Genomic DNA, 25,661 nt, shown 5'->3' on the forward strand with positions numbered 1-25,661 from the left:
GACCATAACAATGCACTGGTCAGTATCTTTTACAGACTAATTACTGACCATTCCACTTTCAGAAACCTACTTTTCAACACTTTACAATACAAATGTATCTTTAATTCAGTACAGGCTATTTCACTAGTCACTCTTATTTCAACACTGACCACTACAACCCACAGCTAAAATAACTTTTATCACTGACACGCACTTAGGGCACATCACAAGAAGTTCATCACTTTCTCTCAGATGAGCTAAAACAAAAGTTGATGTGATGAAAAAATATTTCAAAATTCAATCAGCGCGGTCCGTTGGAGAGGGCCCCCCATGGATGGTCTACCACCCACACTTGTCACGTGATAGCCTGATGGAGAAGCAGATTCGTCAAAAATTCATTGGAATTTATTCTAGTTTCTCCTTATCGGGCCAGTTGACACCTCATAAAATCCAGCCACCATAAAATCTGGTTACCATGCCAATCAGTTAATACCACGCTTCCACAAATTTATGTCAATTCCTTTAATTTGAACACAGATTCTGTAGAAACTTACAGCACTAGAATCTCTGCTAATTTGATTTGCATAATTGTCTTTATTCAGATGTCAGAGAATGATTAATTGGTGTGAAGCAGGGGAGACTTTGGGTGACACAAAACCGTACAGCTCAAGTGGTATCCCATACACAGCCACAGAGTGGTTACATAACTACACCACACCACATAAAACCCACAAATTCAATATTCATTTCTATTTAAAAACACATTGCTCTAACTCGTATTGCCTAAAAACGTTTTATTATGATTAAATCAAATCACCACATTTAAGATAAGTTGTTACAAGCATTTTTTTTTTTTTACATTGAACGACTCGGACTTGGAAACTTTTTCTACCATCTGACTAATTATACAACATTACAAATTCTTTTTTTTTTTCCTCTTTATTCTGGGCAATTATTTTTAAATCTTCACATTCTTACTGATGCAGTCGCTGGTTGTGAAATCTTCTGGAGATGTTTGATTACAATTAAAATTATATTTTTTCCTGCTTTTTGAGAATTTTATAATGTACCAGTACCTTTTGATTATACATAAGAGAAAATGAATTAAGTTCAATCCCAATGTGATGTATATATTGCTCACAATTATGACATTGTTGTAATTCCGACCACTGGTCAATCAAGTACCTTTGTTACAGAGGATGCCGCCCCAGTTGACATGACAGAAACACTGCCAAGGTGAGCCATTACAGGATCCATGTTCACAGCCGGGGTAAGATTTACACTGGTCACACAAGGGGCCCTGCCACCCATACATACACCTGAAATATATAACAAATATAATAATCTCACATTAACAGTGGGTGTAGAGGGGTACACTGGTCACACAGGGGGCCGGCCCTATATATAAGCGTTCACATCAGGGTAAGGCATAAAATTGTCACTATAGGGGTACACTGGAAATACAAATATTCCTATAAATTTCAAAATACATGCCCACAAAAATCACTGTCCACTTCTGATTTTCACTTGTTCATAATCTAATTAAATCTAATGGCAACCATAACTTTTATGATACAAATTCTAATCTGATATTGAGGAACACATTGCTCGGATCAGGAATGAATTCGCACAGAAGTCACTCTCGGTAAATAATGTTTGGTCTTTGCTGTGCAAAATATCACCCCTGTACGTTTTATAAATGTACATATCTTCAAAAGTAAACCAAGCTTTTATTAATTTCCTATTTCAGCTGGACTTATATCATCTTCACTTTTTTCCTTTGTATAAACTGTATAAACTCCATAATGGATGTTCACCATGAAAGATGATATGCCGGGTAAGATTTTACAATTCAGTGGGCATTTTCTTAACTGTATGGGTTTTTATCTTGTATAACATATTGATTTTCGATGTTATAAGAATTATATAAATTCCTTGTAGGGTAAAACAAACACTGTGTTCCCGGCAATCTCCCGGCATGAGCTCTCCTCTACCGCTAGGGAATCAATCCGCCCAATTGATTGCTGATCCGCTAAGCAGAATTTTGAACACCTATGGGAGAGATCTGGAGGGCGGACTGGTATGTGTATTGATACACCAAGGTGACGAGTGGAATCAAAGGGGAGCGGCACAGATCCCCACTCCAGGGACCATTTGTCTATGTTGTAGTAGACATTAGACATATATAGGGACCATGGGGTCAATCCCCGTTTAGGGAGCACTGATACATGTATGTGTAAACACCAGTGATGTCGGGTATAAACACCTTATAGACAGGTTAGCACCTGTATACATAATACATGTCAATCAAGGTCATTTTGAGGAGGCTTCCTGCCCAATAATGACTTCCATAGTGTTCCTTAGGCTTCCTGTTCATCCCATCAGCTGGCAGTTCACACCTTTTAAACAAGCCAACACTTCAACTCAAAAGTATATTGATGTTTCGTTCCATTTCATACTTCCTTAATTCTTATTTTTTAATTTCCCTTAAAGACAGGTTGATGTATTCATTAAGTAATGAATGCCAAAGGTGGGATTGGACAATAGCGATGTTTATTCCTTTTTTAATACAACACGTTAGAATTACCCTCGGTGAAAGGATTCTGGGATTGTTGCTTATCGTTGCTGAGGTATAAAATGCCTACTTATGAAGGAGGGGATGTCAAACCAGAATTGAGGGACATCCTGGGGTTGGTGTACACCCGCCAGGCAACAGGCCACAAAACTTATGAATGAACTTTGTAGGTAAATGGACTATCGCTCAGCTAGCCAAGAACTGTCTAGTTTAAATACCAATGGGAGTGTTTTTATAGGGATTTGGCAATCATTCAAAGAAAAAAAACATCTTTGGTATCGTATGATAAGATGTACTTTAGAACAAATATCCAATCTAAACTTATTATCTTTTCATAGGTTTTGTTTAGAAGCTGCATTGCTAATTTGACAAAACTTATTTCAAAAATTTACTTGTGAAACATTTGGGATTTTTTCTGATATTGTTTTTAAAGTGTAAAACACTAAATTGTACTTTATATACGAGTTTACTTGAGGTACATCTCCTGTTAAGCACAATAGCACTTACAGGGTTACACCTGGAGTTTGATCATTGGATTAATTGGCAATTTGGGTGAAAGATCAACACCTTTTCAAACAGGTGAAAGGTCAAGGTAATTGATCATCTGTCATTCATTAATTAAAAGTACACATTAGACCTACATGTACCTGACAACAAGATTCTAAATTCATTTGTACCTACTTCAACTTAAAATCAATAATAAATTACAGTCAGTAAAATCGATAATTACCAGAAGAACAATATATATATTCCTTAATACATTCAGTATGTCAATAGTAAGAATAGCAAGCTGACGAATATTTTTCTGTTAAAATGGATTATTTTTGAAAGTCGATTGCTGACATAGTTATAATTGATAGATATGAATTTATCCCACGTTGTCATCAGGCTCAGGATAATTAGTTATACAAGATTTATGGGCCTTGTAATGAAAGCATGAGGTGACGATGTATGTGTACTACACATACCGAGACGCATACACTGTAACACATGTTTAAACATCACCAAATGATTTCATTTTTTTTTACCTGCCAAATATCCAAATTAGCCAGTTTACCTGTTGCTTCATGGTCTGAATGCATGATAAATAGTATTTAATGATGTCGCCTGTGGAGAGCATTGGTATCAACTTACAGTAATAGACAGTATTACTGACAGGTACCATCACTTATAGAAAGTGACAGACTACTGATCCAAGTAACCCCCCTTCTGGACAATTGACTCGGCAGCACCCAAAAACCAGTAATTATGATGTGTAGTGTAAGAATTGATAGAGAAAGGGGCCCAAGACTAGTCCATTAACCTTCTAAGGTCAGTCCCTACCTCTCCATAAACACCATAGCCACCTTATACAGGCGCGTTTGTTGTCACACGGTCCAGCAAATTTTCTCACGGGAAACTCAAGCCTGATAAGATGGTAGGGTCTGGTGACTTTAATTTTTACTTACCTTGTGTTAACAGGTGAGAAAGGTCACCCAGAGAAAAATGAACGACACACATCCCTAGCTAAGTATCACACAACTTGACAGCTTTTCCCTAAGCTCTCAAGTAACGCTAACATCAGGAAATGTAGCAAATATTAAACATTGGGTATCCAAATGTACAGGCAGATTGAGATTTGTGTCACATTGTCAGACATTAACAGGTGTGTACAGGTGTTCAGCTTACACCTTTTGGTAGTAAACATCTTATTACTGGGAAACATTTGTACAGGTGTACACCTTATATCTTGTGGTAGTAAACATCTAATTACTGTGCACAGGTGTTCAGCTTACCCCTTGTGGTAGAAAACAACTAATTACTGTGTACAGGTGTACACCTTACACCTTGTGGTAGTAAACATCTAATTACTGTGTACAGGTGTTCAGCTTACACCTTGTGGTAGTAAACATCTAATTAATGTGTACAGGTGTTCACCTCTCACCTTGTGGTAGTAAACATCTAATTACTGGGAAACATTTGTACAGGTGTTCAGCTTACACCTTGTGGTAGTAAACATCTAATTAATGTGTACAGGTGTTCAGCTTACACCTTGTGGTAGTAAACAACTAAATACTGTGTACAGGTGTACACCTTACACCTTGTGGTAGTAAACATCTAATAACTGTGTACAGGTGTTCCCCTTACACCTTGTGGTAGTAAACATCTAATTACTGTGTACAGGTCTTCAGCTTATAACTTGTAGTAGTAAACATCTAATTACTGTGTACAGGTGTACACCTTACACCTTTTGGTAGTAAACATCTAATTACTGTGTACAGGCGTTCACCTTACACCTTGTGGTAGTAAACAACTAATTACTGTGTACAGGTGTACACCTTACACCTTTTGGTAGTAAACATCTAATTACTGTGTACAGGCGTTCACCTTACACCTTGTGGTAGTAAACAACTAATTACCGTGTACAGGTGTACACCTTACACCTTGTGGTAGTAAACATCTAATTGCTGTGTACAGGTGTTCAGCTTACACCTTGTGGTAGTAAACATCTAATTATTGTGTACAGGTGTTCACCTCTCACCTTGTGGTAGTAAACATCTAATTACTGGGAAACATTTGTACAGGTGTTCCCCTTACACCTTGTGGTAGTAAACATCTAATTACTGTGCACAGGTGTTCACCTCACACCTTGTGGTAGTAAACATCTAATTACTGTGTTCATGTGTTCACCTTACACCTTGTGGTAGTAAACATCTAATTACTGTGTACAGGTCTTCAGCTTATACCTTGTAGTAGTAAACATCTAATTACTGTGTACAGGTGTACACCTTACACCTTTTGGTAGTAAACATCTAATTACTGTGTACAGGTGTTCACCTTACAGCTTGTGGTAGTAAACAACTAATTACTGTGTACAGGTGTACACCTTACACCTTGTGGTAGTAAACATCTAATTACTGTGTTCATGTGTTCACCTTACACCTTGTGGTAGTAAACATCTAATTACTGTGTACTGGTGTTCAGCTTACACCTTGTGCTAGTAAACATCTAATAACTGTGTACAGGTGTTCAGCTTACACCTTGTGGTAGTAAACATCTAATTACTGTGTACAGGTGTTCAGCTTACACCTTGTGCTAGTAAACATCTAATTACTGGGAAACATTTGTACAGGTAATGATTATATGAGATATCATATAAATACCAGTATCACAAAATAACTGATTAGAAATAACAACCATAGATTAGAGCTACTATAGATAAGTGATAACTACCATAAGTTAGTGATAGATGATAACTACCATAGATTAATGATAGATGATAACTACCATAGATTAATGATAGATAATAACTACCATAGATTAGTGATAGATAATAACTACCATAGATTAATGAAAGATGATAACTACCATAGATGAGTGATAGATGATAACTACCATTGATTAGTGATAGATAACTACCATAGATTAATGATAGATAGATAATAACTACCATAGATTAATGAAAGATGATAACTACCATAGATGAGTGATAGATGATATCTACCATAGATTAGTAAAAACTACCATAGATGGGGGATAGAGGATAACTACCATAGATTAATGATAGATGATAACTACCATAGATTAGGGATAGGTGATAACTACCATAGATGAGCGATAGATGATAACTACCATAGATTAGTGATAGATAATAACTACCATAAATTAATGAAAGATGATAACTACCATAGATGAATGATAGATGATAACTACCATAGATTAATGATAGATGATAACTACCATAGATTAGTGATAGATAATAACTACCATAGATGAGTGATAGATGATAACTACCATAGATTAGTAAAAACTACCATAGATGAGTGATAGATGATAACTACCATAGATTAATGATAGATGATAACTACCATAGATAAGTAATAGATGATAACTACCATAGATTAGTGATAGATGATAACTACCATAGATGAGTGATAGATGATAACTACCATAGATGAGTGATAGATGATAACTTCCATAGATTAGTGATAGATGACAACTACCATAGATTAGTAATAACTACCATAGATTAGTGATAGATACCTACCATAGATGAGTGATAGATGATACCTACCATAGATTAATGATAGATGATATCTACCATAGATCAGTAACACCTACCATAGATTAGTAATAACTACCATAGATTAATGATAGATAATAACTACCATAGATTAGTGATAGATGATAACTACCATAGATGAGTGATAGATGATAACTACCATAGATTAATGATAGATGATATCTACCATAGATCAGTAACAACTACCATAGATTAGTAATAACTACCATAGATTAATGATAGATAATAACTACCATAGATAACTACCATAGATTAATGATAGATAATAACTACCATAGATTAGTGATAGATGATAACTACCATAGATTAGTGATAGATGATAACTACCATAGATGAGTGATAGATAACTACCATAGATTAGTGATAGATGATAACTACCATAGATAAGTGATAACCACCATAGATTAGAGATAGATGATAACCACCATAGATTAGAGATAGATGATAACTACCATAGATAAGTGATAACCACCATAGATTAGAGATAGATGATAACTACCATAGATTAGTTACAACTACCATAGATAAGTGATAGATAATAACTACCATAGATTAGTGATAGATAATAATTACCATAGATTAGTTACAACTACCATAGATAAGTGATAGATAATAACTACCATAGATGAGTGATAGATGATAACTACCATAGATTAGTAATAACTACCATAGATTAGTGATAGATAACTACCATAGATTAATGATAGATGATAACTACCATAGATAAGTGATAGATGATAACTACCATAGATTAGTGATAGATGATAATTACCATAGATGAGTGATAGATGATAACTACCATAGATTAGTGATATATGATAACTACCATAGATAAGGGATAGATGATAACTACCATAGACTAGTGATAGATGATAACTATGGTAATTATCATCTATCACTAATCTACGGTAGTTATCATCTATCATAAATCTATGGTAGTTATCTATCACTAATCTATTGTAGTTATCATCTATCACTCATCTATGGTAATTATCATAGATTAGTGATAGATAATAACTACCATAGATTAGTGATAGATGACAACTACCATAGATTAGTAATAACTACCATAGATTAATGATAGATGATAACTACCATGGATAAGTGATAGATAATAACTACCATGGATTAGTTATAGATGACAACTACCATAGATTAATGATAGATGATAACTTCCATAGATTAGTGATAGATGATTACTACCATAGATAAGTGATAGATAACCACTACCTGGAAGAGAGGACCATTACCTTTTTGACAGGACCACTTCCTGTTAGACAAGACCACTACCTGTGAGAGAGGACCACTGCCTGTTAGAGAGGACCACTGCCTGTTAGAGAGGACCACTGCCTGTTAACAGGACCAATACCCATTAGAAAAGAACACTTCCTGTTAGAGAAGTCCACTACCTGTTAGATAAGTCCACTACCTGTTAGAGAAGTCCACTACCTGTTAAAGAAGTCCACTGCCTGTTAGAAAAGACCAATACCTGTTAGAGAAGTCCACTACCTGTTAGATAATTCCACTACCTGTTAGAGAGGACCACTGCCTGTTAGAGAAGTCCACTACCTGTTAGAGAAGTTCACTACCTGTTCGAGAGAACCACTGCCTGTTAGAGAAGTCCACTACCTGTTAGAGAAGTTCACTACCTGTTAGAGAGGACCACTGCCTGTTAGAGAAGTCCACTACCTGTAAGAGAAGTTTACTACCTGTTAGAGAAGACCAATACCTGTTAGAGAGGCCCACTGCCTGTTAGAGAAGTCCACTACCTGTAAGGGGGACCACTACCTGAGGAGTGAACACTAGTAACAGAGAGTTCATACAAGCAGCTACCATAACGCTGTCCACCTGTATGCCTCAGACATTGCAAACTATATTGATGGCCCACTAGCTGTGATCCACACCACCAGGCTGACAACAAAGAGGATTGTTTATTTGTTACCACTTGAGAAAAACCTATCGATCTATATAAAGGTAGGGTAACATGTGATGTGTCCCTGTCTTTAACTTTATAAACCTACTGAGCTACATTATATTTAATATTCTGATTTATTCCATTTCTGCTACTCTTTAAGCTTTCATTAGATCATATCTTCCTAAACTGTTAAATCAGTATAATAATATCATTTCTTCGATCCAACTGAATTCCCATTTAGAATAGATTTGATTGTTGGGAAGGGATAGCCTCTCAGCCCTACATCAGATAAACGGCCAAGACACCACGACCTACATTACTTTTATGCCACACTCTGTGAATTTCAATGTCCAAATTATTTATTCTCATACGCTGTCAAGTATATTGTCCTCCCTGTCACCTATATCATATCATTTCAGCTAGGTGTCTCAATAAATAAGGTACAACCACACAGATTACATTTATGATTATATCTACTTAACTGTAAAATGAAATGCGACAAAAAGTCATTGCGATTCGGAAGAATTATTTCACAAAAGAATGAAATGATAAAACCACTTAAGTCAATACAGAGCAGAAAAAGGGCAGAAAAATACAGCAACCCGATGTGGACCCCCGTGGGACCTATGAACACGAGATGTGAACAACACAGTACTATACTGTCAAAAACATTCTCAAATAAGTCAATGTACATTTCAACTTATATCACTTATTTCCATTTCATATTTCAACAAATTTTATTGGACAAAATAATTGCACAATTAGATGAGACAACAGGCTTAGCCTATACAAGTCTTCTCCTATCTGGTATTGATTGACAAGAAGCATAGATTTAGTACATAGATCAACAAGACACACTCATATACACTTACAACCATACCATAACACACATACACACTCACATACACACATAATAAATAAGTATTCACACACACAGGCCCTTACTCAAAAGCCTATTAATTATATAATTATAAAAATAAAAAATAAATTAAAAAATATAAGTATAAGAGGCAATGAAAACAGTCCTAATTTTAATTAAATCTGTTAGTAGCAGAAATGTATTGTTGAACTTTTAAGAGAATAAATAAATCATCATCAGTAGAAAGATAAGCATTACTAGATGTAAGTAGATCAACAGATGAATAATGAAATGTCTATAGTTAATATAAAGTGGACAGAAGAAGAAATAATGTTCAGCATTTTCACAAGATGCGCCACAAGAGCAAGATGGATCAACTATCAAGTGATCATTACATTTATCAAAATTTAAATTGCTAGCATTATTATGTAATTGACACAATACTATATTTAGTTTTCTTGGATTACAGGTGATAAAGTCTTCAGAAATGTTCCTGGGAGGTGTTTGAATTTTATTAATTTTCTTTTTAAAAGAATTGATAGTCAGAGAAGAAGTGACTGAATGATCGAGATTGTTCCATGGGCGCATGACATCAGGAAAGAAACTACAGTTGTAGATAAAAGTTCTAGAACGAGGAATGTTAAAAATCTATTTGTCCGTAAATGGTGATTGACTTGTATATTAATATAAGGTTCAATGATGTCAAATAAATAATCAGGTGTTAAGTGGTTGAGGATTTTAATCATTAAGACAAGTTTATGCTTATTCCGTCGATCTTTTAATTTTTCAAAACCTGTTTCATAGTATAATTTCTGATGAGATGTACCACTTCTTAGGCCAGTTACAATTTTCATTGCTTCAATTAAATGGATTCCAGTAGTTTTTCTTCCCCAATGTTACAGTTACCCCAGACAGAAGAGGCATATTCTAAAGTAGGATGAATGAAGTAGAGAGATAGTAATTCTAAAGACTTCCTATCATTTTTATGTTTTAGCATACCAGAATATTTAATCTTTTACATGATTTATCATAAATATATTTAACATGATCACCTCAAGAACCATTAGTATTAAAAACTACGCCAAGATGTTTATGAAAATTATTTTCATGTATTATCTGATTATCAAATATACATTTAAGTAATGGATGCTGTCTATTTTTCTTAGATACAGTTAATGCAATAGTTTTTTGAGGATTAAAATTGATTTTCCAGAGTTTTGCCCAATTATTAATGGATTCAAGATCATCACTAAGTTCTTCTGCTGGAGAATTACATCTTTGTCAACAATAATAAAAAGAGACATATCATCAGCAAAAAGGTTTACATTAGTGTTAATTTCATGAGTAATATCATTAATAAATAGAAGAAATAAAAAGGGAACAGAACCTTGTGGTACACCAGCAGAAATTGATTTAAAATTAGAAGCATAACCTTCAAAAATAACACATTGTTTTCTGTCAGATAAGTAACTTTTAAACCATTTAAAAAGATTACCAGATACCATCTTTTTTAAGTTTATAAAGAAGTCCTTTATGCCTATAATAAGTCAATTATTTCCATGAGGACAATCAATTTTCGCAGTACCTAAAATAAGGATTGTTTCATGTTCAGGATTATTATCTAACATACATAGTTAAGAACTTCCCGGTCAAATCATACAAATATTCAATGCTGTAAACTTATATTTAAATATAACTATGCCAAATCCTTGAAACCCGATTCAGTGACAGGCAGTTCATGGACAGAGAGCCTTGTCTCCTAAGGCTAGCTTGTCAGACAATCTCTACATCAGCATCACTCACCATTTTAGTTACTTTGACATAAAGTCAGTTTATCTGCACTAGATTGATAGAGAGATGGGTTGACTGTGTTGACATTCATCCTATCATTATCTACCTGGGAGCTCGCCACAACTATTCCTGGCTTTACTCACAGGGGGCAAGAACAGTGTCTGGTTGGGGGCTTGCCCCAACTATTCCTGGCTTTACTCACAGGGGGCAAGAACAGTGTTCGGTGGGGTGCTCGCCCCAACATATCCTGGTTTTACTCACTCAGAGCAAGAACGGTGTTGGGTGGGGTGCTCGCCCCGACATATCCTTGTTTTACTCACTCAGGGCAAGAACAGTGTTGGGTGGGTTGCTCGCCCCAACATATCCTTGTTTTACTCACTCAGGGCAAGAACAGTGTTGGGTGGGTTGCTCGCCCCAACATATCCTTGTTTTATTCACTCAGAGCAAGAACAGTGTTAGGTGGGGTGCTCGCCCCAACATATCCTGGTTTTACTCACTCAGAGCAAGAACAGCGTTGGGTGGGGTGCTCGCCCCAAGATATCCTTGTTTTATTCACTCAGCGCAAGAACAGTGTTGGGTGGGGTTCTCGCCCCAACATATCCTTGTTTTACTCACTTAGAGCAAGAACAGTGTTGGGTGGGGTTCTCGCCCCAACATATCCTTGTTTGACTCACTCAGAGCAAGAACAGTGTTGGGAGGGGTGCTCGCCCCAACATATCCTGGTTTTACTCACTCAGAGCAAGAACGGTGTTGGGTGGGGTGCTCGCCCCACCATATCCTTGTTTTACTCACTCAGGGCAAGAACAGTGTTGGGTGGGGGGCTCGCCCCAACATATCCTTGTTTTACCCACTCAGAGCAAGAACAGTGTTGGGCGGGGTGCTCGCCCCAACATATCCTGGTTTTACTCACTCAGAGCAAGAACAGTGTTAGGTGGGGTGCTCGCCCCAACATACCCTTGTTTTACTCACTCAGAGCAGGAACAGTGTTGGGTGGGGTGCTCGACCCAACATATCCTTGTTTTACTCACTTAGAGCAAGAACAGTGTTGGGTGGGGCGCTCGCCCCAACATATCCTTGTTTTACTCACTCAGAGCAAGAACAGTTTGGGTATGGAGCCCGTTCCAACAACCACTGGCTTTACTCGTAGAGGGCAAAAACAGTTCTGGGTAGGGAGCTCACTCTTAAATAAATGAAACCACAGAAGGCAGTATTGGGTGGGGTGGGGTGGGGGTAGGGGAGGGCTCATCTGAACATTGCCTGGCTTCACTTACAGAGGATATCAACAGTGTTTTGTGGGGAGCTCAACAACCCCTGGCTTTACTCACACTTGGTAATCAGTGTCTTGGACACCTTTTTTCGCTTAAGAAATCAAATACAAAGAAATTTTCATAGTATGTACAAAATACTTTTCATGGTTCTTAAACATGACATTATCTTGCCCTTATACTCAGTTTAATGTGTTTGAGCAGGTCATTTTCACAAAGACTAAACGTGATACTCAGGACAAGGTCCACTCAGTGGTGACATCTGACACAATCTATTTCTGGTCCTCTTTGTAACATGATATCAACATGTTTACACACAGAAATAAAATGAGTATGATTTTACACAGGTTGTGATGACTGAAAATAAATACAAGATTTAACCGATTCATAACTGTAGTAATATAAGCCAATTTATATTAAAAAATTGTGATTTAAAAAAAAAAAATCATAAGTGAATGTTTACATAATTATGAGGATATTTGTCAACAAAATGGATATAGAAATAAGATCATCATATGTAAATTTCTAGGGGAGGGACATGTTAATTTCTAGGGGAGGGACATGTTAATTTCTAGGGGAGGAACATGTTAATTTCTAGGGGAGGGACATGTTAATTTCTAGGGGAGGGACATACAATACAGATTTTATAGCATTGTTCACTGAATTATGTGTATTTGATTTTTATGAATAATGCTTTAGGCGAGGAAAAGGTGCGGTATGATGAGTCGTTGGAGATTGAATTACTGCCTTACTGTCACATGTAGTGGCAGCTGATCTGAGAGATCAAGCCGTCATCAAATAACACACAAGTTTAACATATTCTCAATAATTGGCCCGGACCACTCCAAACGCAATGAGGAGATAACCATCACTACAGAAATCGGCCTCTGACAAATTACGCTCCTAACCAATGCTCCATCTCAATGTCCATGTTCAGTTGCCTGATCAACTGGATCTAATGATATTATTGGACATTATTATTTCATATCTTTTTCTATAACTGCATCTGCCTGCAATGGAATCAGATTTGAAACATAATCAGTAATCAGCATTGGGCTGTGGCTGTGTGCCGAGACAAACAGTCAGCTGACTTTGTTGTGCTGTGTTGCTATGGCAGCTGTCCGGCACAGTACCTCACACCCACGGGCCGTAACATCAATATTTCATAAAACAAAAAACAAAATGAGCCCATCTCCTGGATTAATACATTTGCCGGGAAGTACCCAGAGAAAGGTTTTACTGCAGGGGAGATAAATGGAAATTGGTTGTATGCATTTATTAGGAAAGGATTGAGTAATAAACAGTTGCTATAGGCAGTATGGGAGGTCATTATACAAATTGTCTCTTTCTTCTCTCTGGGGAAACGGAAAAACTTTAACGTTTAAATAAATAGTTAAATAAAAAAAGTTTGAAAAAAAGCTCAACTGCTGAGTTAATTACTTATGACAAGTAAATTTAGAGCATGGATAGAGACAATCCGACCAGTATACACGTGGCCATTAGTTGTTATTTCTCTGTTGTATCCTATTATAGAATTTAATCAATTACGATACAAAGATGTCCTCTAGATAGGTAGGCCTAACTTTGGATAGAGACAAACTTAAGTTGGCTTGTTAGGATCTTGTGATGTTTCCGCATAGTGCTATCACTGGGTACCAGTGTTTTATACTGACAAGCAGGCTCCAATACCAAAAAACATTTGTAACCAGGGCTCTTAAAGAGGTGACATATATGAATGAGTGCTCCGACACAACCTTCCCCAAATGCCCTCCCGTCTCCCAGTAAACGCTCCTGATGCTCTCGACTCGCACTATTCCCCCTGATGTGCCCTCCCAGCACTAACCATCGGTCAGGAGGGTGAGAATAATTTCTTTCACACCTCATTAATCCCGCCCTATTCTTTAATATCAAATAAGCTTTCTATCGGGGTCTGATAAATTGAACATTAAATTAAAAAGCGATACACAGGGTATCACTAAACAAGCAGTTACGATGAGATCAAACAAGACAAATTAAAACCACACTTTACTGATTGAAAATAAATTTGTCAACAAGATGAAAAAATCTGGATGAAATTAAATTCTGCAAAATGAATTTGTTCCAATAATGCACAAATCATTAATCTGTTTTTTTTCATCATTAAAGTGTGTGCTATGATGTCAGCCTGTAATACCTGGACAGGTATGGTGTGTGATGACAATCTGTGATACCTGGACAGGTATGGTGCTGTAATGACAGTCTGTGATACCTGGACAGGTATGTTGTGTGATAACAGTATATGATACCTGTCCAGGTATGGTGCTGTTATGACTGCCTGTGATACCTTGCCAGGTATATGGTGCTGTTATGACAGTCTGTGATACCTGGACAGGTATGTTGTGTGATAACAGTCTGTGATACCTGGACGGGTTTGGTGCTGTTATGACAGACTGTGATACATGGACAGGTATGGTGCTGTTATTACAGCCTGTGATACCTGGCCAGGTATGGTGTGATGACAGACTGGGATACGAGGACAGGTGTGGTGTGATGACAGCCTGGGATACGAGGACAGGTATTGTGTGATGACAGGCTGTTATACCTGGACAGGTATGTTGTGTGAAAACAGTCTGTGATACCTGGACGGGTTTGGTGCTGTTATGACAGACTGTGATACATGGACAGGTATGGTGCTGTTATGGCAGCCTGTGATACCTGGTCTGGTATGGTGTGATGACATCCTGTGATACCTGGACATGTATGGTGTGATGACAGCGTGGGATACGAGGACAGGTGTGGTGTGATGACAGCCTGTAATACCTGGACAGGTATGTTGCTGTTATGACAGCCTGTGATACCTGGACAGGTATGGTGTGATGACAGCCTGGGATACGAGGCCAGGTATGGTGGTTACCTAATGTCCACCTGTTATGAACATAACATCTATCTTTATCAAAGTCTTTATGTAACTTAATCAAATCTAAAATTATATCACTGAAATAAATGTCACATTTTGGTGTATTCTGATATAAAAGAGCATGGTTGACTAGATGTGAATGTTATCATGGTCTATACATTTTACTTTCAGAAAAGGAGCTGTCTGTTCCGTAAGAATATGTAAACAAGAATTTTCTCAGTGAGCCGTTTAACCAACAAGTTGCCATCTAACAACCAGGTTGATGTATAACTTTTTTATTTTCAAATTTATTATTTATTTTCTGATAAGTAATTACAAGATGTCATCCATCACCTATACAATAAGGCCAAACATCTGGTGTTACGTGTTAGAACAATACACAGGTAAAACAAATACAAGTAAAACAAACCTTCGGAGGTAACACTGATTGATAAGGCTCGAGTCACCTAATGACACCTCACATCAATTTTAAATTCATGAATGATGAATTTGACATTTACATAGCAGTCGGGATAGTGTGGGAAAGTGTCTCCCAGTCAGGTTTATTTTTGTTTTTAATTAATTTTCTCTAATCAGTCAACCATGCTTCTGTTTTGTCACCCTAAAATGTTTTAAACCTACATAGATTAGGAAGGAATAGCCTGCGGCGTTCCTTCAGTGAATGGTTATACCCTTGATGCTGCTGGTAATGACAGGTACCCATACACTGTACAGTCACACTACCTATCTGTCTGCCACTTTTACCTTATTTAACTGGTTACAAGGTAATTATATAAAGATAAAGAGGATTAGAAGATATAATCACTCAATCACAGCCTGGTTGTCTCCCCTAGTAAACAAGATTGATGTAATAGCGTCACATACTTGCCAACTTTTCAAAAAATTGGGTGAGGTACCATTTGACAAGTCTACAAATGTTGATTATATATTTTCAGTGATCTAATCCAGCAAAAATTAAGTGTCAAATGACATAGTTTCAGTTTGTTAACCACATTTGAGCAAAAAAGAAAACTATGGAATTCTGTTGATGTCAAAAGTAAAAATAATGGTTAAAAATTTAATATAAAAAGACTTAATTATCAAGTCTAATCTCCCATATTGCATAAATTCTTGAAAATTTGACCATTCCAGATTATCTTTGATTGACCATGTTTTGCTGAAACTGCTTTACATACATGTATCACATACATATTAGTAAACACATACATATAATCCCAAGTAAAAAATCTGAATTGAAGTATAACCCCTCTCATACTACATGTACCTCACCTGTGATACCTGGGGTCCTCTGATGGTGACCCCTAGGGACCTCTGGTAGGAAAACATGAGGTCCTTTGAAGGTGACCCCTGGGGTCCTCTGATGGTGACCCCTAAGGACCTCTGGTGGGAAACCTGGGGTCCTCTGATGGTGACCCCTAAGGACTCCTGGTGGAAAAACATGAGGGCTTCTGAAGGTGACCCCTCGGGACCTCTGGTGGGGAAACCTGGGATCCTCTGAAGGTGACCCCTCAGGTCCACTTGCGGTGACCCCTAAGGACCTCTGGTGGGGAAACTTTGATCCTCTGAAGGTGACCTCTCAGGTCCATATGTGGTGACCCCTGGGGTCCTTTGATGGTGACCCCTAGGAACCTCTTGTGGGGAAACCTGGGGTCCTCTGATGATTACCCCTCTTGAAATAAGAGGTTCACAAATGGAGCAAATTTATTAAGTCGATAAATACAGGGAAATAAAAACTGAGGCTGGCATGGAACCACAGTGATAGGCTGATGATTTAGCTATGATCGATGATGTTGATGAACAGATATGGGTCATAAGTGATGAACTGCAACAGGCCAGGAATGATGAAGTGTGATGGGCCAGGAATGATGAAGTGTGATAGATCAGGAATGATGAAGTGTGATAGACCTGGAATGATGAAGAGTGATAGACCAGGAATGATGAAGTGTGATAGGCCAAGAATGATGAAGTGTGATGGGCCAGGACTGATGAAGTGTGATAGACCAGGAATGATGAGGTGTGATGGGCCAGGAATGATGAAGTGTGAGGGGACAGGAGTGATGAAGTGTGATAGACCAGGAATGTTGAAGTGTGATAGAGCAGGAATGATGAAGTGTGATAGACCAGGAATGATGAAGTGTGATAGACCAGGAATGATGAAGTTTGATAGACCAGGAATGATGAAGGTGATGGGCCAAAGGTGATGAAGTGTGATAGACCAGGAATGATGAAGTGTGATAGACCAGGAGTGATGAAGTGTGATAGACCAGGAATGATGAAGTGTGATGGGCCAGGAATGATGAAGTGCAATGGGATAGGAATGATGAAGTGTGATGGGCCAGGAATGATGAAGTGTGATGGGCCAGAAATGATGAAGTGTGATGGACCGGAAATGATGAAGAGTGATGGGCCAGGAATGATGAAGTGTGATGGGCCAGGAATGATGAAGTGTGATAGACCAAGGGTGATTAACTCTAATGGACCGGAAGTGATAAACAATCATTAAATGAAACTGATGAACTGTGATGGGCTAAGAATGACAAACTGTAATTGGCCGAGAGTGATGAAATGTGATGGGCCATGAATCCATTCAAATATTGTCCAAGATAATAAATTCCCTTAGGTTTAGCAAAGATCATTAACCCCTCAACACAAGTTCATAAACTCCTCAAAAATAATACCTAACTCATAACTTTCTGCAAATATTTTACTTCCTGCAAATATTATGAAAACTTTATATACCCTTCCAAAGAAATTATGATGCCAAATTTCATGAACCCCTCCATATCTTGCCAAAGTTTATAAAATCCTCTTTAATATCAAAGTTCAACAACTCTTCCTTATGATGCCAAAGTCTGTAAATTCCTCCTTCTATTGTAAACAAAACACTGGTACAATGACCTAGTTTCTGGACATTTTGGTATGATTTATACACATTAAAAATGGTACATAAATTTTCCAATCTTGATTAAACATCAGTAAAATATAGGAACCTTTGTTAATTAATGTTATTTCTATATGCCCGACTTTCACAGCCAGTAGATATCTATAGGTAACATGCTGATCAAAGCAATCCTTACACAAACAACATAATGGAATGAATTTTATGAATCTTAAACTGTTTACAAAGTTCCTATCACTTCGTTCTTCTGATTTTTATTTTACTGAGTGTGATACACCTTGTTGTGTATTTGTGTTTTGTATTACGGTGCGATACCTGTGTGTGAACTACGCTACATAAACCTCTCCAGTTTTTGTCTGATTTGTAAATGTACCAATAGTTAAGACCTGGCAAGCCAGGAAAAGGCTGCTTGTAGGAATTAGACAGCAATCAGAAACAGGTGTTCATTGAAACAATATTAGATGTGAAAAACAATTAAGGTACACTCATGAACAGATGGAAATCTAAGTGATGTTTTGGCATACGGCAGCCATCTTCCCAGGAAGCACCAGCTCAATGGCATGCTGCAAATAATTCTGAAGTTTTTACAGAGAAATGGCAAATATTCTCCCATGTACTACTAATACGTATTGCCCTGGTGCAGTACAATATTCTCCCATGTACTACCAATACGTATTGCCCTGGTGCAGTACAATATTTTCCCATGTACTACCAATACGTAATACCCTGACTAATACATATATTGCCCTGACTAATACATATATTGCTTTGGTTAACACATTGGTAAGCACTAAGTTTTGTACATGTTTTTCAACCTTTGAAAAAATGTCTCATCCGTAAGAAATAACCTGCTCCTATATTCTGTAAAATGAGCTAAAGCTAGCATACAACAGAACATTAAGTATCTTAGTGACTGTTAGATCGGTACATATACCCTGATGTATGTAGCATGGGCATCTTTAAATTTCTTTTTAAAGTTTCATTTCACAATTTTTCCAATCATTTATTACATTTGACCATGAATGCAAAGTACAAAAAAGAATCATTTTTTTGAAAATAAGTTTTGCAAGAAATCAATTTGTCTGATGACAAGTACCCGTACATATAGTATTCCCTCAATTAAAACTTGCATATCATATTCTTTTGAAACTATTGATTAAAATTTGTGAGATTTGCTACAGGATTAAGTGAGTAGAATAACTGGTTACTTTATTATGTAATATTGTAGAACTTCTTTTTAACATTTCACAGGCTTTCACACATTGGGTACAGATCCAAACGAGCCTCGCCTTCGTGTGCGAGAGAAATTCTTAATTTTAAAATAGTTAGCTTGCACATGTCCTTGTTCTGCTTCATTAGCTAGTTGGTATATACCAAGTGATGTAGCGGACATAACTCGGGTCTGTGGGCATGCATCCTTGATAGGGTATCGGCCTGGTTATACATATGTTTTGTGTACCCAAAACTACAGATATGCACACCAAGCAAATGATACGCATTACTGTCTGTTAAAATTGAACATTACAAATGCTGTCTCGTCCAGATCAACGAATCTTGATAAACCAAGAATTACACATTGTTTTATGCTGTTAATTGAAGACATTTATTGACAAAAGTTCTACAAAAATCGTATGAATATTTATCTAAATTGACAAGCTCTGTACTTAAGAACAAAGCTCTTGCTATTTCTTTACAGGTCATCCCTGCCACACAAACTAAGACGAGATTACTTTAGTCACACTGACACTGTATCTCTGTTTCTGAAATAGCTTAAAACCCCTTTCCCCGAAACTGTGGAGCTATTCTCAAAGTTTCAGATAATTAAACAATGGAGTATCATGGCTAACAGTGGTAGAATTTTATGTAGAATGACAGCCAATCCAATCAGAGCAGCCATGTTAGAAATCTAATTAAAGCACGCTTAAAATCACTAGCAACAAGATTATTACATGCCAAAGAGTCTAACCTGTTTCAATCATTCATTACCATAGGTGACACTTCACTGATTTACGCACAAACACATACAATGCACATGCATGTATGTTCCCCGATCTGATCGGCTGCTCTAATCAGCATTGTGTAAGATAATGTCAAGAGGTTTTTAAATTGACACTTCCTAAACCTGAAACAATTCTCTGACCCTGTTTACGGTTGCCAGCTTACATTATTTATTGAACCTGAAACAATTCTCTGATCCTGTTCACGGTTGCCAGCCAACATCATTTACTGAACCTGAAACAATTCCCTGATCCTGTTCACGGTTGCCAGCCAACATCATTTACTGAACCTGAAACAATTCCCTGATCCTGTTCACGGTTGCCAGCCAACATCATTTACTGAACCTGAAACAATTCCCTGATCCTGTTCACGGTTGCCAGCTAACATCATTTACTGAACCTGAAACAATTCCCTGATCCTGTTCACGGTTGCCAGCTAACATCATTTACTGAACCTGAAACAATTCCCTGATCCTGTTCACGGTTGCCAGCTAACATCATTTACTGAACCTGAAACAATTCCCTGATCCTGTTCACGGTTGCCAGCTAACATCATTTACTGAACCTGAAACAATTCCCTGATCCTGTTCACGGTTGCCAGCTAACATCATTTACTGAACCTGAAACAATTCCCTGATCCTGTTCACGGTTGCCAGCTAACATCATTTACTGAACCTGAAACAATTCCCTGATCCTGTTCACGGTTGCCAGCTAACATCATTTACTGAACCTGAAACAATTCCCTGATCCTGTTCACGGTTGCCAGCTAACATCATTTACTGAACCTGAAACAATTCCCTGATCCTGTTCACGGTTGCCAGCTAACATCATTTACTGAACCTGAAACAATTCCCTGATCCTGTTCACGGTTGCCAGCTAACATCATTTACTGAACCTGAAACAATTCCCTGATCCTGTTCACGGTTGCCAGCTAACATCATTTACTGAACCTGAAACAATTCCCTGATCCTGTTCACGGTTGCCAGCTAACATCATTTACTGAACCTGAAACAATTCCCTGATCCTGTTCACGGTTGCCAGCTAACATCATTTACTGAACCTGAAACAATTCCCTGATCCTGTTCACGGTTGCCAGCTAACATCATTTACTGAACCTGAAACAATTCCCTGATCCTGTTCACGGTTGCCAGCTAACATCATTTACTGAACCTGAAACAATTCCCTGATCCTGTTCACGGTTGCCAGCTAACATCATTTACTGAACCTGAAACAATTCTCTGATCCTGTTCACGGTTGCCAGCTAACATCATTTATTGAACCTGCAATAATTCCCTGATCCTGTTCACGGTTGCCAGCTAACATCATTTACTGAACCTGAAACCATTCTCTGATCCTGTTCACGGTTGCCAGCCAACATCATTTACTGAACCTGAAACAATTCCCTGATCCTGTTCACGGTTGCCAGCCAACATCATTTACTGAACACCCAGCAGAGTTGCTGTTACTGGTATTTTACGGATGTTAAAACCCTACTGTCTTCTTCTTTTCAGTATATAATCACTGCAATACTTTTATATACATTTTTAAGATTTGTATAATTTTAATATTAACTTGTATTTTGAGTACAAAAGCTTTTGTTAATAGAAAGGGACTATTGAAAGACTATTAATTTCTCAGAAAAGATTTAGAATGATTTTTTATATTATTTTTACATAATTGAGAAAAAATCAAAACAGATTATGAATCATTAAGGCTGTTAATAAAGAAAACAGAGTTGGACTAATGTATTCATCATATTCAAATTTAAAATAAAGATGCTTTGTTTGTTGACCAAAGGATGTAAAAAGGTAATATGTTCAAATGTCAGGAGGTGTAACATTGAAGTTGAAATACAAGATTTACAGCTCCTATATTTTAATCATTTGAAATTTCCTTCTGCTTTCCCTATAAACCTTAGCTGTAGATACCATCTTTACCTGGGGAGCACAACTTAACCCTGTGATCCTATTTTCACGAGCAGGTCTTATTTTACCTGGAATTATAATTTACCTGGAGGTCCTACTTTTACTGCTAGATTTACAGTTTATTTGGCACTATAACATTACCTGAAATAATAAGTTTATTTGGAAAACCTATTTTTACCTGTAGATCCTATTTACCTGGAATCATCCCTTTACCTGTAGATCCTATTTACCTGGAATCATCCCTTTACCTGCAGATCCTAATTTTACTTGTAGATCTCACATTTACCTGGAATCATAGCCTTACCTGGATAGCCCTTTTTTTACAAGCAGATTTTATTTTACCCAAGGTTGTAACTTTACCTTGAGATTCTGATTTTATCAGCAGATCCTGCTTTACGTCGGAATCCTTACTTGGGGAACTCTTTTCTACCCTGAGATCACCTGTTTACTTCGGAATCCTTACTTGGGGAACTCTTTTCTACCCTGAGACTTGGGGAACTCTTTTCTACCCTGAGATCACCTGTTTACCTTCAGTTCATTGCTATATTTACCTACAATATGATAATGTATTTATCAGAGGAAGCCTCTGTACTATAAATGTACTCTGAGTTCTAATGATATTCTGCCTTGACAAACAAGCCTTTCATATCATGCTAATTACCTGTCATCTCCCTAATGAGATTCATGATAAGAAATAAATGACACAATCTGGGGCACCAATACTTTAAATTCAAATATTGTTGATACATTAAAATACCTATTTGTACGATTCACTAAGTAGGACCCTTTGCCACACACTAGTGTTCCTGTGTGCCTAACAATACTGACACAGGACAGGTCTGTTGGGCTCCAAGGAACCAAAGACAATAGTTAAATTTCCATCACCCATATAGAGGCCCAATCTGAAACTGTTTGTAGCAATTTAGGAGTTGAATTTGTAATTAGACACATGAAGTGTCAGAGTGTAATAGCGTGAAGCGTGGGAACTGTTCCTCTTTACCACATACAACAGCAGGCAGAAACACTGGTGTCACTCTAATGGGCACACATTACCTGTGCGCATCTCAACAAATCATATGTGAACTTCTGATGGACAGAACAGAGAAAAATGATATCTTTCACATTATAATGTCATAAACGTACGTCTGCTTACATGTACATGTTGGAGTTTGGTATCCACAGCCTTTCATCATCCCTTGTTCCCAAATTTTTACATTGTATTCATTCCCAAATTGATAATTTTTACATGAAATATCAGTTTTATACTTCTGTGTGAAAAGTAAGAAAATATCAGCTGGGTAATTTAGCCTTGTATGTATTGTATAGAATTGTTTTTTCTTTACTTGATCCAATGGGTAGCAGGTTGAACCTCTCTTGACCTCAACATGTTGATTATTTGTTTAGTTTTTCAAACCTGCACTGCCTATGCTATAATAAGATAGGAATAGAATTCTCAGGGATGATCTTCACCAAGGTAAATAGCATACACAACACTTAACCTATCAAATCCTGTACACAAACAAGCACTGGAAATCCCTACAACATCAGAGGTTAGCCCACAAACCTGTCAGGTATATAAGTTGTTTATGTGGAGACCAAAATCAGTTCAGATTCTATCTAACCACTCGGTTTCATGAAAAACAATGTATCCAATAAAACAATAACGTCTATCAGTAGAATAAGATCATTTTATTACAATTCCCCTCAGTCGGCCCTGGGGTCCTAACAGACGGTTTTATTGGGACATTTCTCTATCTTGACTAATACCAAACTGGGCAGTCCTATTTCAGCAGAGCAAACACTGTACGACCATTACATACAGTTGAATTTTTGCACAAACCAAAAAAAAAAAATGTTATTTTTGGAAACATTACTTATTGTTGCAATTAAAACTATGCCCTTTAAGTGCATCAGGCTTGAGACTAGCACCATTTAGAGATAAAGTATGCATTAGGCTTGAGACTAGCACCATTTAGAGATAAAGTATGCATCAGGCTTGAGACTAGCACCATTTAGAGATAAAGTATGCATCAGGCTTGAGACTAGCACCATTTAGAGATAAAGTATGCATCAGGCTTGAGACTAGCACCATTTAGAGATAAAATTCAGATTATAGAAATGAAAACATGCATGTTTACTTGGCATGTTTCTTCTAATCTGCAGATTGAGAAATAAGGAAGACTTTCTTACTTGCATTCCCCAGGAGTGTCACATGATCCATGACTACAGCCGGTGCGACATAGGGCTAAAAAAGAAGATGGAAATAACATCACAAACATTTACACAAACACAAATCTCTACACAAATATCACTGACCCCCTAATGATAAAGTAACACAAATCTCTACACAAATATCACTGACCCCCTAATGATAAGGGAACACAAATCTCTACACAAATATCACTGCCCCCCTAATGATAAGGTAACACAAATCTCTACCCAAATATCACTGACCCCCTAATGATAAAGTAACACAAATCTCTACACAAATATAACTGACCCCCTAATGATAAGGTAACACAAACCTCTACACAAATATCACTGACCCCCTAAAGATAAGGTAACACAAATCTCTACACAAATATAACTGACCCCCTAATGATAAAGTAACACAAATCTCTACACAAATATCACTGACCCCCTAAAGATAAGGTAACACAAATCTCTACACAAATATAACTGACCCCCTAATGATAAAGTAACACAAATCTCTACACAAATATCACTGACCCCCTAATGATAAGGTAACACAAATCTGTCTTTGATATGGGCCTTCAAGGTCAAAGCTCATTCAATGTCAATAAGGAGTTCAGAGGAGTAAATACTCTTCATACATAAAATAATACCAAAAAATCATTGGGTTTTACTGTGGTGTGGTCTGCACTATTATAACATCAAAACAAGTTGTAGACTTGAGTAAGCTTCACTTCCTCGCTCCATACATAACAGGTGTGTCTAACTACACATTCTTCTTGAGTGAAAAATATACAACTCACCAATAATCATTGATGTTCACTAAATGTGTTCTCATGACGATATCCAATTTTCAAACTATTCAAAAATATGCATTGTTGAAGCTCAGAAAATATGTATGTTAAGTTCCTTTTTTGATTTAAAAAAAATCTATTTTCATACAAATGTAGGTACCATGTAAATATACACCAGTTAGTGGAATCAAAAAACAAGGAACTCTTTGTTGTGGGTCTAGCAGGAACAGGTGTGAGCCTCCTCTGTAAATGCTTACCTATCACTATTATAACCAATAGTTAAATCACAGACACTCTTTAATTGAATGCTTTGTCATATATATATTTTTTTAACATTCTGACATAGAGATCAATTTTCAAATGCAAAGATATAAAAATTCTATAAGCAGCATTTTATTATAAGTGTATTCAAATTGAGTTTGATATATATAGTCATCTTGATTTTCAAATCAGGCATATTGAGTGCACCTGGCCATTCTATGTTCATACAGCATTACAGTGCTGACTAGC

The 25,661-nt window shown here is 37.1% G+C and overlaps 1 protein-coding gene and 1 long non-coding RNA gene across 5 annotated transcripts in view; one reads left to right on the top strand and one right to left on the bottom strand.

The window, feature by feature from the left end:
* LOC110456266 (protein jagged-1b-like) overlaps positions 1–25,661 on the bottom strand; it is a 148,699-nt gene that overhangs the window by 20,851 nt on the left and 102,187 nt on the right. For all 3 annotated transcript variants that reach the window (XM_021506884.1, XM_021506886.1, XM_021506885.1), the window contains exons 4-5: positions 24,355–24,409; positions 1,165–1,298 (exon numbers count right to left, since the gene is read on the bottom strand). In XM_021506884.1, coding sequence (XP_021362559.1) covers positions 1,165–1,298; positions 24,355–24,409 — 189 coding nt within the window. The remainder of the gene's footprint in view (positions 1–1,164; positions 1,299–24,354; positions 24,410–25,661) is intronic.
* LOC110456267 overlaps positions 8,471–25,661 on the top strand; it is a 44,564-nt gene continuing 27,373 nt past the window's right edge. Inside the window, exons 1-2 of one of the 2 annotated variants that reach the window (XR_002463574.1) lie at positions 8,471–8,591; positions 15,515–15,601. This is a non-coding gene — a long non-coding RNA (uncharacterized LOC110456267). Of the gene's footprint in view, positions 8,592–15,228; positions 15,328–15,514; positions 15,602–25,661 lie in introns of those variants that run through there. The other variant, XR_002463575.1, reaches the window with a different exon arrangement.

Source organism: Mizuhopecten yessoensis, unplaced genomic scaffold (assembly GCF_002113885.1).
Source record: "Mizuhopecten yessoensis strain PY_sf001 unplaced genomic scaffold, ASM211388v2 scaffold8605, whole genome shotgun sequence".
NCBI lineage: Eukaryota > Metazoa > Mollusca > Bivalvia > Pectinida > Pectinidae > Mizuhopecten > Mizuhopecten yessoensis.